Source organism: Cuculus canorus, chromosome 32 (genome assembly GCF_017976375.1).
Source record: "Cuculus canorus isolate bCucCan1 chromosome 32, bCucCan1.pri, whole genome shotgun sequence".
Taxonomy (NCBI): Eukaryota; Metazoa; Chordata; class Aves; order Cuculiformes; family Cuculidae; genus Cuculus; species Cuculus canorus.
The window spans coordinates 656,909-670,277 of record NC_071432.1 but is presented as its reverse complement, the minus strand read 5'-3'; the positions used below and the strand labels follow the sequence as shown (position 1 = coordinate 670,277).

Below are 13,369 nucleotides of genomic sequence, written 5' to 3'. Positions count from 1 at the left end.
TGAACCCCCTTATTTAGAGGGGGGGTGATGCCGGGGGGGTCTGAACCCCCTTATTTTAGAGGGGGTTAATGCTGGGGGGGTTTCTGAACCCCCTTATTTTAGCGGGGGGTCTGAACCCCCTATTTAGAGTGGAGTTAATGCCGGGGGGGCTCTGAACCCCCTTATTTAGAGGTGGGGCGATGCTGGGGGGGGTCTGAACCCCCTTATTTAGAGTGGGGTTAATGCCAGGGGGGTCTGAACCCCCTTATTTTGGGACGGGGGGTCTGAACCCCTTATTTAGAGTGGAGTTAATGCCGGGGGGGTCTTGAACCCCCTTATTTAGAGTTGAGGTGATGCCGGGGGGGTCTGAACCCCCTTATTTAGAGGGGGAGGTGATACCGGGGGGGTTTCTGAACCCCCTTGTTTGGGATGGGGGGGTCTGACCCCCTTATTTAGAGTGGAGTTAATGCCGGGGGGGTCTGAACCCCCTTATTTAGAGTTGGGGCGATGCCGGGGGGGGTCTGAACCCCCTTATTTTGGGGGGGGCTCTGAACCGCCTTATTTAGAGGGGGCGTGATGCCGGTAGGGGGTGGTTTCTGAACCCCCTTATTTTCCGGGTGGGGCTCTGAACCCCCTTATTTGGGGGGGGGTGCGATACCATGGGGTGTCCTGAACCCCCTTATTTAGAGGGGGGTTAATGCTGGGAGGGTCTGAACCCCCTTATTAGAGTTGGGTGATGCCGGGGGGGAGTCTGAACCCCCCTTATTTGGGGGGGGAGGGTCTCTGAACCCCCTTATTTAGAGTTGGGGTGATGCCGAGGGGGTCTGAACCCCTTATTTTGGGGGGGAGGCCCTGAACCCCCCTTATTTTGGGGGGGCTCTGAACCGCCTTATTTAGAGGGGGGCGGTTGAATCACCTTATTTTGGGACGGGGGGCCTAACCCCTTATTTCGAGTTGGGGTGATGCCAGGGGGGTCTGAACCCCCTTATTTTGGGGGGGAGGCCCTGAACCCCCTTATTTTGGGGGTGTTCTGAACCCCTTTATTTTGGGGGGGGGGCTCTGACCACCATCATTCAATGTATTTATAGCGCATCAATACCCCTCTATGGGACCGAACCCCACATTTTTGAGGGGGGGGGGCTTCTGAGCTGCCCTTCACCCCCAAAACCGGGTTGGGGGGGGGTCATTTTTTACCCCTTTCACCCCCTTTTGTTTTGGGGTCCCCCCCCCCCAGGACTGGCAGCCCCCCTTTGCCGTGGAGGTCGACAACTTCCGCTTCACCCCTCGCATCCAACGCCTTAATGAGCTCGAGGTGAGTCGAAACGGGGGGACCCCCGGGTGGATTTTTGGGGGGTTCACGGAGCTCCCCTCGCCCTTATTGACCCCCCACTTCTTTTATGACCCCCCCAAAAGGCGCAGACTCGGGTGAAGTTGAATTATTTGGATCAAATCGCCAAATTTTGGGAAATTCAAGGGTCTTCCCTCAAGATTCCCAACGTGGAGCGCCGCATTCTGGATCTCTACAGCCTCAGCAAGGTCGGGGGGGGCCCGGGGGGGGGGGTTAGGGGTGATTTTAGGGGGTCACGAGGGGATTAGAGGCGGTTTGGGGGGACGCAAGGGGGGTTAGAGGCGATTTAGGGGGGTACAAAGAGGTTAGAGGTGATTTGGGGGGACAGCAAGGCAATTTGGGGGGCACAAGGGAGGATTAGAGGCGATTCTGGGGGGACATGGAGGTGATTTAGGGGGGTACGAAGGGGTTAGAGGTGATTTGGGGGGGCACAAGGTGGGATTAGAGGTGATTTGGGGGGGCACAAAGGGGTTAGAAGTGATTTGGGGGGACACAAGGGGGGGTTAGAGGCGATTTGGGGGGCGTGGAGGGGATTTGGGGGGGTATAAAGGGTTAGGGGTGATTTGGGGGGGCACAAGGGGGGGTTAGAGGGGATTTAGGGGGGGCACAAAGGGGTTAGAAGTGATTTGGGGGACACAAGGGGGGATTAGAGGCGATTTGGGGGGACATGAAGGGGATTTAGGGGGGTACAAAGGGGTTAGAGGTGATTTGGGGGGGCAGAAGGGGGGGGTTAGAGGCGGTTTGGGGGGACATGGAGGGGATTTGGGGGGACATGGAGGTTATTGGGGGGGTACAAAGGGTGTAGAGGCGATTTGGGGGGGCAGAAGGGGGGTTAGAGGTGATTTGGGGGGACGCAAGGGGGGGTAGAGGCGATTTGGGGGGACATGAAGGCGATTTGGGGGGCACAAGGGGGGGTTAGAGGTGATTTGGGGGGACATGGAGGGGATTTGGGGGGGTACAAAGGGGTTAGAGGTGATTTAGGGGGGACACGAGGGGATTAGAGGCGGTTTGGGGGTGCTGCGAGGAAGGGGTAGAGGCGATTTGGGGGGGTAATGAACGGGTTAGAGGCGATTTGGGGGGGGCAGAAGGGGGGGGGTTAGAGGTGGTTTGGGGGGACATGGAGGGGATTTAGGGGGGTACAAAGGGGTTAGAGGTGATTTGGGGGGGCACAAGGGAGGATTAGAGGCGATTTGGGGGGACATGAAGGTGATTTTGTGGGGTCCTGGGGGGGTTAGAGGTGGTTTGGGGGGGGACACAAGGGGATTAGAGGCGGTTTGGGGGTGCGCGAGGAAGGGTTAGAGGCGATTTGGGGGGGGTACAAAGGGGTTAGAGCTGATTTGGGGGGGCAGAAGGGGGGATTAGAGGCGATTTGGGGGGGACATGGAGGTGATTTAGGGGGGTACAAAGGGGTTAGAGGTGATTTGGGGGTCAGAAGGGGGGGTTAGAGGTGATTTGGGGGGACATGGAGGGGATTTGGGGGGGTACAAAGGGGTTAGAGGTGATTTGGGGGGGACACGAGGGGATTAGAGGCGGTTTGGGGGTGCGCAAGGGGGGTTAGAGGCGATTTGGGGGGGACATGGAGGGGATTTTGGAGGGTACGAAGGGGTTAGAGGCGATTTGGGGGGACATGGAGGCGATTTGGGGGGGGCACAAGGGAGGATTAGAGGCGATTTGGGGGGACATGAAGGTGATTTTGGGGGGCACAAAGGGGTTAGAGGTGATTTAGGGGGACACGAGGGGATTAGAGGTGGTTTGGGGGTGCGCGAGGAAGGGTTAGAGGCGATTTAGGGGGGTACGAAGGGGTTAGAGGCGATTTGGGGGGGCAGAAGGGGGGGGTTAGAGGCAATTTGGGGGGATATGAAGGTGATTTGGGGGGCACAAGGGGGGTTAGAGGCGATTTGGGGGGACATGGAGATGATTTAGGGGGGTACAAAGGGGTTAGAGGTGATTTGGGGGGGCACAAGGGGGGGTAGAGGTGATTTGGGGGGACGTGGAGGTGATTTGGGGGGCACAAGGGGGAATTAAAGGTGATTTGGGGGGACATGGAGGTGATTTGGGGGGCACAAGGGGGATTAGAGGCGATTTGGGGGGACATGGAGGTGATTTGGGGGGCACAAGGGGAATTAAAGGTGATTTGGGGGGACATGGAGGTGATTTGGGGGGCACAAGAGGGGGTTAGAGGCGATTTGGGGGGACATGGAGGTGATTTGGGGGGGCACAAGGGGGGGTTAGAGGCAATTTGGGGGGGCACAAGAGGGGGTTAGAGGCGATTTGGGGGGACATGGAGGTGATTTGGGGGGGCACAAGGGGGAGTTAGAGGTGATTTGGGGGGCACAAGGGGGGGTTAGAGGCGATTTGGGGGGACATGGAGGGGATTTAGGGGGGTACAAAGGGGTAGAGGTGATTTTGGGGGGCACAAGAGGGGGTTAGAGGCGATTTTGGGGGTCCCGGAGGTGGACGGGGCTGATTTTGGGGGGTTGGAGATGATTTTGGGGTTCTGGGGTCGGCAGGGGCTGATTTTGGGGTTCTGGGGTGGTCCGGAGCTGATTTTGGGGTTTCTGGTGTCATCCGGGGTGGATTTTGGGTGTTCTGGAGCGGATTTTTGGGTGTTCCGGAGCTGATTTTGGGGTTTCTGGGGTTCCCCGGGGCAGCTTTTGGGGGTTCCGGAGCTGATTTTGGGGGTTCCGGAGCTGATTTTGGGGTTCCTGGGGTCATCCGGGGTGGATTTTGGTAATTCTGGAGTCGGATTTTGGGTGTTCTGGAGCTGATTTTTTTGGGGTTTTCCGGGGTGGCTTTTGGGGGTCCGGGCTCGCTTTAGGGGGTTCCGTGTGTGATTTTGGGGGTTCCAGGGCTGATTTTGGGGGTTCCGAAGCTGACTTTTTGGGGTTTCCTGGTGTCATCCGGGGTGGATTTGGGTATTCTGGAGCGGATTTTGAGTGTTCCGGAGCGGAGTTTTGGTGGTTCTGGAGCTGATTTTGGGGTTTCCGGAGCGGCTTTTGAGGGTTCCGGAGCGGCTTTTTTGGGGTTCAGTGTGTGATTTTGGGGGTCTCAGGGCTGCTTTTGGGGGTTCTGGAGCTGATTTTGGGGTTCCCGGTGTCATCCGGGGTGGATTTTGGGTTGTTCTGGAGAGGATTTTGGGTCTTCTGGAGTGGATTTTGGGGTGTTCCGGAGCGGATTTTTTTGGGTGTTTTGGAGCAGATTTGGGGGTTTCCGGGTGGCTTTTGGGGGTTCCGGAGCTCATTTTGGGGTTCCTGGTGTCATCCGGGGTGGATTTTGGGTGTTCTGGAGCGGATTTTGGGGGTTCCGGAGCTGATTTTGGGGTTCTTGGGGTCATCTGGGGTGGATTTTGGGGGTTCCGGAGCTGATTTTTGGGGTTCCTGGGGTTGTCCAGGGCAGATTTTGGGAGTTCCGGAGCTCATTTTGGGGGTTCCGGAGCTGCTTTTGGGGTTCCTTGGTGTCATCCGGGGTGGATTTTGGGTGTTCTGGAGCGGATTTTGGGTGTTCTGGAGCGGATTTTGGGGGTTCCGGAGCAGCTTTTGGGGGTTCCGGAGCGGCTTTTGGGGTTCCGTGTGTGATTTTGGGGGTTCCAGGGCTGATTTTTGGGGTTCCAGAGCTGATTTTGGGGGTTCCGGGGTGGTCCGGGGTGGATTTTGGGTGTCCTGGAGTGGATTTTGGTGTGTTCTGGAGCGGAATTTTGGGTGTTCCGGAGCGGCTTTTGGGGTTCCGGAGCGGCTTTTGGGGGTTCTGGAGCGGCTTTTTGGGGTTTCCGTGTGTGATTTTGGGGTTCCCCGGGGCTGCTTTTTGGGGCGCGGCCGCAGGTGGTGATGGAGGAAGGGGGGTACGAGGCCATCTGTAAGGACCGGCGTTGGGCCGCGGGTGGCGCAGCGCTTGGCGTATCCGTCGGGAAGAACATCGGATCGTTTGCTCCGCGCTCACTACGAGAGGATCATTCACCCCTACGAGATGTACCAGTCCGGAGCGAACCTGGGTGTGTGAGCAGGAGAGGACCCTCGGGAGGACCTCAAAGCCCTCTTAGATCCTCAGAACCCCTCGGGAGGACCTCAGAACCCCTCTTAGAGCTCCTCAAACCCCTCTTAGATCTTCTCAAACCCCTTTGGAGCTCCTCAAACCCCTCTTAGATCCTCAAAACCCCTCTTGGAGCTCCTCAAACCCCTCTCTTGGAGCTCCTCAAACCCCTCTTAGACCTCCTCAAACCCCTCTTGGAAGCTCCTCAAACCCCTCTTAGATCTCCTCAAACCCCCTTTGGAGCTCCTCAGACCTTTTGGAGGTCCTCAAACCCCCTTTTGGAGCTCCTCAAACCGCTCAGGAGGACCTCAGAACCCCTCTTAGATCCTCAAAACTCCTCTTAGATCTCCTCAACCCCCCTTTAGAGCTCCTCAAACCCCCTTTGGAGCTCCTCAAACCTTTTGGAGGTCCTCAAAAGCCCTCTTAGAGCTCCTCAAACCCCTCAGGAGGACCTCAAAACCCCTCTTAGACCTCCTCAAACCCCTCTTAGACCTCCTCAAACCCCTCTTAGACCTCCTCAAACCCCCTCTTAGACCTCCTCAAACCCCTCTTAGATCTCCCTCAAACCCCTCTTAGACCTCCTCAAACCCCTCTTAGACCTCCTCAAACCCCTCTTAGACCTCCTCAAACCCCTTTAGATCTCCTCAAACCCCTCTTAGACCTCCTCAAACCCCTCTTAGACCTCCTCAAACCCCTTTAGATCTCCTCAAACCCCTCTTAGACCTCCTCAAACCCTTTTTTGGAGCTCCTCAAACCCCTCTTAGATCTCCTCAAACCCCTTTTAGATGTCCTCAAACCCCTCTTAGATCTCCTCAAACCCCTCTTAGATGTCCTCAAACCCCCTTTGGAGCTCCCTCAACCCTTTTTTGGAGGTCCTCAAAAGCTCTTTTTTGGAGCTCCTCAACCCCTTTTTGGAGCTCCTCAACCCCTTTTTGGAGCTCCTCAACCCATTTTGGAGCTCCTCAACCCCTTTTTGGAGCTCCTCAACCCCTTTTTGGAGCTCCTCAACCCCTTTTTGGAGCTCCTCAACCCCTTTTTGGAGCTCCTCAAACCCCTTTTTGGAGCTCCTCAACCCCTTTTTGGAGCTCCTCAACCCCTTTTTTGGAGCTTCCTCAACCCCTTTTTGAGGTCCTCAACCTTCTTTTTGTCCTCCTTCCGATGGTTTTCTTCTCTCCAGCAGTGCAACGCGAGGCCCTTTGAGAGCGAGGAGAAGGATCGGGAGTACAAACCCCACAGCATTCCGCTCCGACAGTCCGTCCAACCCTCCAAGTTCAACACCTACGGCCGTCGGGCAAAGAGGCTCCAACAGGAGGTGAGGAACCGTTCCATCCTTGGTGCTCTCCACCACCTTTGGAGACCTTTTTTGTCCTCTCATTCCATGAGTAGAAGGGTTTCTTCTTCCACGGAACCACCGATGGAAGGCATTAAAGGTGGTAAGCGGGGACTGATGGGTTGGAAAAGGGCGTTGAGGTCCTCCGGTTGAACGTCTGGAGGAGGTTTCTGTGGTGGTCTCAAGGTCAACGTCTTTTGGGACAACTTGAAGGTGAGAAAGACCTTTGAGAGCCTCCTCAGTGCCCTTTGGAGCTCCTCAAACGCCTCTGGAGCTCCTCAAACCCCCTCCTTTGGAGCTCCTCAAACCCCTCTTGGAGCTCTTCAAACCCCTCTTGGAGCTCCTCAAACGCCTCTTCTGGAGGTCCTCAAACCCCCCTTTGGAGCTTCTCAAACCCCTTTTAGATCTCCTCAAACCCCTTTGGAGCTCCTCAAACCCCTCTTAGACCTCCTCAAACCCCTCTTAGACCTCCTCAAACCCCTCTTAGAGCTCCTCAAACCCCTCTTAGATCTCCTCAAACCCCTTTGGATCTCCTCAAACCCCCTCTTAGATCTCCTCAAACCCCCTTTGGACCTCCTCAAACCCCCTTTGGAGCTCCTCAAACCCCTCTTAGATCTCCTCAAACCCCTCTTAGACCTCCTCAAACCCCTCTTAGATCTCCTCAAACCTCTCTTAGACCTCCTCAAACCCCCTTTGGACCTCCTCAAACCCCCTTTAGAGCTCCTCAAACCCCTTTGGCGCTCCTCAAACCCCCTTTGGAGCTCCTCAAACCCCTCTTAGATCTCCTCAAACCCCTCTTAGTATCTCCTCAAACCCCTCTTAGAGCTCCTCAAACCCCTCTTTGAGCTCCTCAAACCCCCTTTGGAGCTCCTCAAACCCCTTTGGAGCTCCTCAAATCCCTTTAGATCTCCTCAAACCCCTCTTAGACCTCCTCAAACCCCTCTTAGATCTCCTCAAACCCCCTTTGGAGCTCCTCAAACCCCCTTTGGAGCTCCTCAAACCCCCTTTGGAGCTCCTCAACCCCCTTTGGAGCTCCTCAAACCCCTCTTAGACCTCTTCAAACCCCCCTTTGGAGCTCCTCAAACCCCTTTTAGATCTCCTCAAACCCCTTTGGAGCTCCTCAAACCCCTCTTAGAGCTCCTCAAACCCCTCTTAGATCTTCTCAAACCCCTCTTAGAGCTCCTCAAACCCCCTTTGGACCTCCTCAAACCCCTTTTGGACCTCCTCAAACCCCTTTTGGAGCTCCTCAAAGCCCTCTTAGATCTCCTCAAACCCCTTTTTGATCTCCTCAAACCCCCTTTGGTGCTCCTCAACCTCCTTTGGAGCTCCTCAAACCCCTCTTAGACCTCCTCAAACCCCTTTTGGACCTCCTCAAACCCCTTTGGAATGCCATCCATCGCCATCTTCATATGATGGTGGTGGAAACCATCCCATAATTCTTCTTTTTTTCCTTCGTTTCTCACAGCCGGAACCGACGGAAGAAGACATTGAGAAGAACCCTGAGTTGAAGAAACTCCAAATTTACGGAGCCGGTCCTAAATGTTGGGATTGGGTTTGGTGGCCAAAGATAAGACCCTCCGGAAGAAAGGTGAGGTTGGGACCTCTTGGAAGGTCCTCCACATCCATCACAAACGTTGAGTTATGCCCTTTTCCGATGGGTTTTTCCATAGATAAAGACGGACCTGAATGTCCTCCAACGGTGGTGGTGAAAGAAGAACCTCTCCTCTCGGATTCCAAAGTGGAGATGACATCTCCGAAGGTTCCTCCGATGGATGGGAAGGAGGAACTTCGCCACAGCCCCGAACCGTGCACCAAAATGACGATGCGGCTCCGGAGGAGCCATAACAACGCTCAGTTTGTACGGTGACCTCCAAAAAGGACCTCTTTGGAGGTATCTCCGGGACGTTCCCACCGCTTCAAGTGGTGGAATGTCTTCTTCTCCTTCTTCTCCAGGTGGATTCCTACGTTTGTCGCATTTGTTCCCGTGGAGACGAAGACGATAAATTACTCCTCTGCGATGGTTGCGATGATAATTACCACATCTTTTGTCTTCTTCCGCTTTGCCCGAAATCCCCAAAGGAGTTTGGAGATGTCCCAAATGCGTCATGGCGGGTGAGGAGGGACGGGGGGACCTCCACGGACCATCGGAGGTCCTTTGTGGTCCATCTGAGGTCCTTCGTGGCCCATCTATGGGGTTGAGGACCTCCATCTGTGGGGTTGAGGACCTCCATGGCCCATCTGAGGTCCTTTGTGGCCCATCTGAGGTCCTTTGTGGTCCATCTGAGGTCCTTTGTGGTCCATCTGAGGTCCTTTGTGGTCCATCTGAGTCCTTCGTGGTCCATTTAAGGTCCTTCATGGCCCATCTATGGGGTTGAGGACCTCCGTCTGTGGGGTTGGGGACCTCCATGGACCCATCGAAGGTCCTTTGTGGACCATCTGAGGTCCTTCGTGGACCATTTAAGGTCCTTCATGGCCCATCTATGGGGTTGGGACCTCCATGGACCATCTGAGGTCCTTCGTGGACCATCTAAGGTCATTTGTGGCCCATCTGAGGTCCTTTGTGGCCCATCTGAGGTCCTTCGTGGTCCATCTGAGGTCCTTTGTGGCCATCTGAGGTCCCTTTGTGGCCCATCTGAGGTCTTTTGTGGTCCATCTGAGGTCCTTTGTGGTCCATCTGAGGTCCTTTGTGGTCCATCTATGGGGCTGAGGACCTCCACGGACCATCTAAGGTTCCTTTGTGGACCATCTGAGGTCCTCCGTGGACCAATTAAGGTCCTTCATGGCCCATTTAAGGTCCTTCGTGGTCCCATCTATGGGGTTGAGGACCTCCGTCTGTGGGGTTGGGGACCTCCATGGTCCATCTAAGGTCCTCCATGGTCCATCTATGGGGCTGAGGACCTCCATCTGTGGGGTTGGGGACCTCCATGGACCATCTAAGGTCCTCCATGGACCATCTAAGGTCCTCCACAGCCCGTTTAGGGTCTTCCAGGGACCATCTAAGGTCCTTCATGGACCATCTAAGGTCCCTTCGTGGACCATTTAAGGTCCTTTGTGGTCCATCTATGGGGCTGAGGACCTCCACGGACCATCTGAGGTCCTTTGTGGTCCATCTGAGGTCCTTTGTGGTCCATTTAAGGTTCTCCATGGCCCATTTATGGGGCTGAGGAACGTCATCTGTGGAGCTGAGAACCTCCATGGTCCATCTGAGGTCCTCCATGGCCCGTTTAGGGTCTTCCAGGGACCATCTAAGGTCCTTCGTGGCCCATCTATGGGGTTGAGGACCTCCATCTGTGGGGTTGGGGACCTCCATGGACCATCTGAGGTCCTTTGTGGCCCATCTGAGGTCCTTCGTGGTCCATCTATGGGGCTGAGGATCTCCACGGACCATCTAAGGTCCTTTGTGGCCCATCTGAGGTCCTTTGTGGCCCATCTGAGGTCCTTCGTGGTCCATCTGAGGTCCTTCGTGGTCCATCTGAGGTCCTTCATGGACCATCTGAGGTCCTTCATGGACCATCTGAGGTCCTTCATGGACCATTTAAGGTCCTTTGTGGACCATCTATGGGGCTGAGGACCTCCACGGACCATCTGAGGTCCTTTGTGGACCATCTGAGGTCCTTTGTGGTCCATCTAAGGTCCTCCATGGTCCATTTAAGGTCCTTCGTGGTCCATCTATGGGGCTGAGGACCTCCTGGTTGGGATCTATGGGGCTGAGAACCTCCTGGATGGGATCTATGGGGCTGAGGACCTCCTGGATGGGATCTATGGGGCTGAGAACCTCCTGGATGGGATTTATGGGGCTGAGGACCTCCTGGATGGGATCTATGGGGCTGAGGACCTCCTGGATGGGATCTATGGGGTTGAGGACCTCCTGGATGGGATCTATGGGGCTGAGGACCTCCTGGATGGGATCTATGGGGTTGAGGACCTCCTGGATGGGATCTATGGGACTGAGGACCTCTTGGATGGGATCTATGGGGCTGAGGACCTCCTGGATGGGATCTATGGGGCTGAGGACCTCCTGGATGGGATCTATGGGGCTGAGGACCTCCTGGATGGGATCTATGAGGCTGAGGACCTCCTGGTTGGGATCTATGGGGCTGAGGACCTCCTGGATGGGATCTATGGGGCTGAGGACCTCCTGGATGGGATCTATGGGGCTGAGGACCTCCTGGTGACCCCTTTCTTGTGGTTCAGGAGTGTAAGAGACCCCCGGAGGCCTTTGGCTTCGAGCAGGCGACGCGGGAGTACACTCTGCAGAGCTTCGGGGAGATGGCCGACGCCTTCAAAGCCGACTACTTCAACATGCCCGTCCACGTGAGTCCACCAGAACCCCCTGAGATCCACCAGAACCCTCTGAGATCCACCAGAACCCTCTGAGATCCACCAGAACCCCTCTGAGATCCACCAGAACCCCCCTGAGATCCATCAGACCCCTCTGAGATCCACCAGAACCCCTCTGAGATCCATCAGAACCCCTCTGAGATCCATCAGAACCCCTCTGAGATCCATCAGAACCCTCTGAGATCCATCAGAACCCCTCTGAGATCCATCAGAACCCTTTGAGATCCATCAGAACCCCTCTGAGATCCACCAGAACCCTCTGAGATCCATCAGAACCCCTTTGAGATCCATCAGAGCCCTCTGAGATCCATCAGAACCCCTTTGAGATCCATCAGAACCCTCTGAGATCCATCAGAACCCCTCTGAGATCCATCAGAACCCCTCTGAGATCCATCAGAACCCTCTGAGATCATCAGAACCCTCTGAGATCCACCAGAACCCCTTTGAGATCCACCAGAACCCTCTGAGATCCACCAGAACCCCTCTGAGATCCACCAGAACCCCTCTGAGATCCACCAGAACCCTCTGAGATCCATCAGAACCCCTCTGAGATCCATCAGAACCCCTCTGAGATCCACCAGAACCCTCTGAGATCCACCAGAACCCTCTGAGATCCATCAGAACCCCTCTGAGATCCACCAGAACCCCTCTGAAGATCCACCAGAACCCCTCTGAGATCCACCAGAACCCCTCTGAGATCCACCAGAACCCCTCTGAGATCCATCAGAACCCCTCTGAGATCCATCAGACCCCTCTGAGATCCATCAGAACCCTCTGAGATCCACCAGAACCCCTCTGAGATCCATCAGAACCCTCTGAGATCCATCAGAACCCTCTGAGATCCACCAGAACCCCTCTGAGATCCACCAGAACCCCTCTGAGATCCATCAGAACCCCTCTGAGATCCATCAGAACCCCTCTGAGATCCACCAGAACCCCTCTGAGATCCATCAGAACCCCTTTGGGATCCATCAGAACCCCTTTGAGATCCATCAGAACCCTTTGAGATCCATCAGAACCCTTTGAGATCCATCAGAACCCCCTGAGATCCACCAGAACCCTCTGAGATCCACCAGAACCCCTCTGAGATCCATCAGAACCCCTCTGAGATCCACCAGAACCCCTCTGAGATCCATCAGAACCCTCTGAGATCCATCAGAACCCTCTGAGATCCATCAGAACCCCTCTGAGATCCACCAGAACCCCTCTGAGATCCATCAGAACCCTCTGAGATCCATCAGAACCCCTCTGAGATCCACCAGAACCCTCTGAGATCCACCAGAACCCTCTGAGATCCACCAGAACCCTCTGAGATCCACCAGAACACCCTCTGAGATCCATCAGAACCCCTCTGAGATCCATCAGAACCCCTCTGAGATCCATCAGAACCCTCTGAGATCCATCAGAACCCCTCTGAGATCCATCAGAACCCCTCTGAGATCCACCAGAACCCCTCTGAGATCCACCAGAACCCTCTGAGATCCACCAGAACCCCTCTGAGATCCACCAGAACCCCTCTGAGATCCATCAGAACCCCTCTGAGATCCATCAGAACCCTCTGAGATCCATCAGAACCCTCTGAGATCCATCAGAACCCCTCTGAGATCCATCAGAACCCTCTGAGATCCACCAGAACCCTCTGAGATCCACCAGAACCCTCTGAGATCCACCAGAACCCCTCTGAGATCCATCAGAACCCTCTGAGATCCATCAGAACCCTCTGAGATCCACCAGAACCCTCTGAGATCCACCAGAACCCCTCTGAGATCCATCAGAACCCTCTGAGATCCACCAGAACCCTCTGAGATCCACCAGAACCCCTCTGAGATCCATCAGAACCCCTCTGAGATCCATCAGAACCCCTCTGAGATCCATCAGAACCCTCTGAGATCCACCAGAACCCCTCTGAGATCCATCAGAACCCTCTGAGATCCATCAGAACCCTCTGAGATCCATCAGAACCCCTCTGAGATCCACCAGAACCCCTCTGAGATCCACCAGAACCCCTCTGAGATCCACCAGAACCCCTCTGAGATCCATCAGAACCCCTCTGAGATCCACCAGAACCCTCTGAGATCCATCAGAACCCCTCTGAGATCCATCAGAACCCTCTGAGATCCATCAGAACCCTCTGAGATCCACCAGAACCCCTCTGAGATCCATCAGAACCCTCTGAGATCCACCAGAACCCCTCTGAGATCCATCAGAACCCCTCTGAGATCCATCAGAACCCCTCTGAGATCCATCAGAACCCCTCTGAGATCCATCAGAACCCCTCTGAGATCCATCAGAACCCTCTGAGATCCATCAGAACCCTCTGAGATCCATCAGAACCCTCTGAGATC

At 55.2% G+C, this 13,369-nt stretch overlaps 1 protein-coding gene and 1 long non-coding RNA gene across 2 annotated transcripts in view; both read left to right on the top strand.

The window, feature by feature from the left end:
• Positions 1-13,369, top strand: part of LOC104063160 (lysine-specific demethylase 5C-like) — a 57,041-nt gene that overhangs the window by 7,562 nt on the left and 36,110 nt on the right. Inside the window, 11 exon segments of the mRNA XM_054052230.1 lie at positions 1,214-1,291; positions 1,393-1,515; positions 5,146-5,199; positions 5,201-5,317; positions 6,531-6,665; positions 8,149-8,218; positions 8,221-8,271; positions 8,354-8,541; positions 8,637-8,739; positions 8,742-8,793; positions 10,877-10,997. Of these exon segments, the coding sequence (XP_053908205.1) occupies positions 1,214-1,291; positions 1,393-1,515; positions 5,146-5,199; positions 5,201-5,317; positions 6,531-6,665; positions 8,149-8,218; positions 8,221-8,271; positions 8,354-8,541; positions 8,637-8,739; positions 8,742-8,793; positions 10,877-10,997 (1,092 nt within the window).
• Positions 9,711-10,161, top strand: LOC128849724 (uncharacterized). Its single transcript, XR_008447458.1, has 3 exons — positions 9,711-9,798; positions 9,934-10,026; positions 10,077-10,161. It is a non-coding gene; the product is annotated as an uncharacterized LOC128849724 (long non-coding RNA).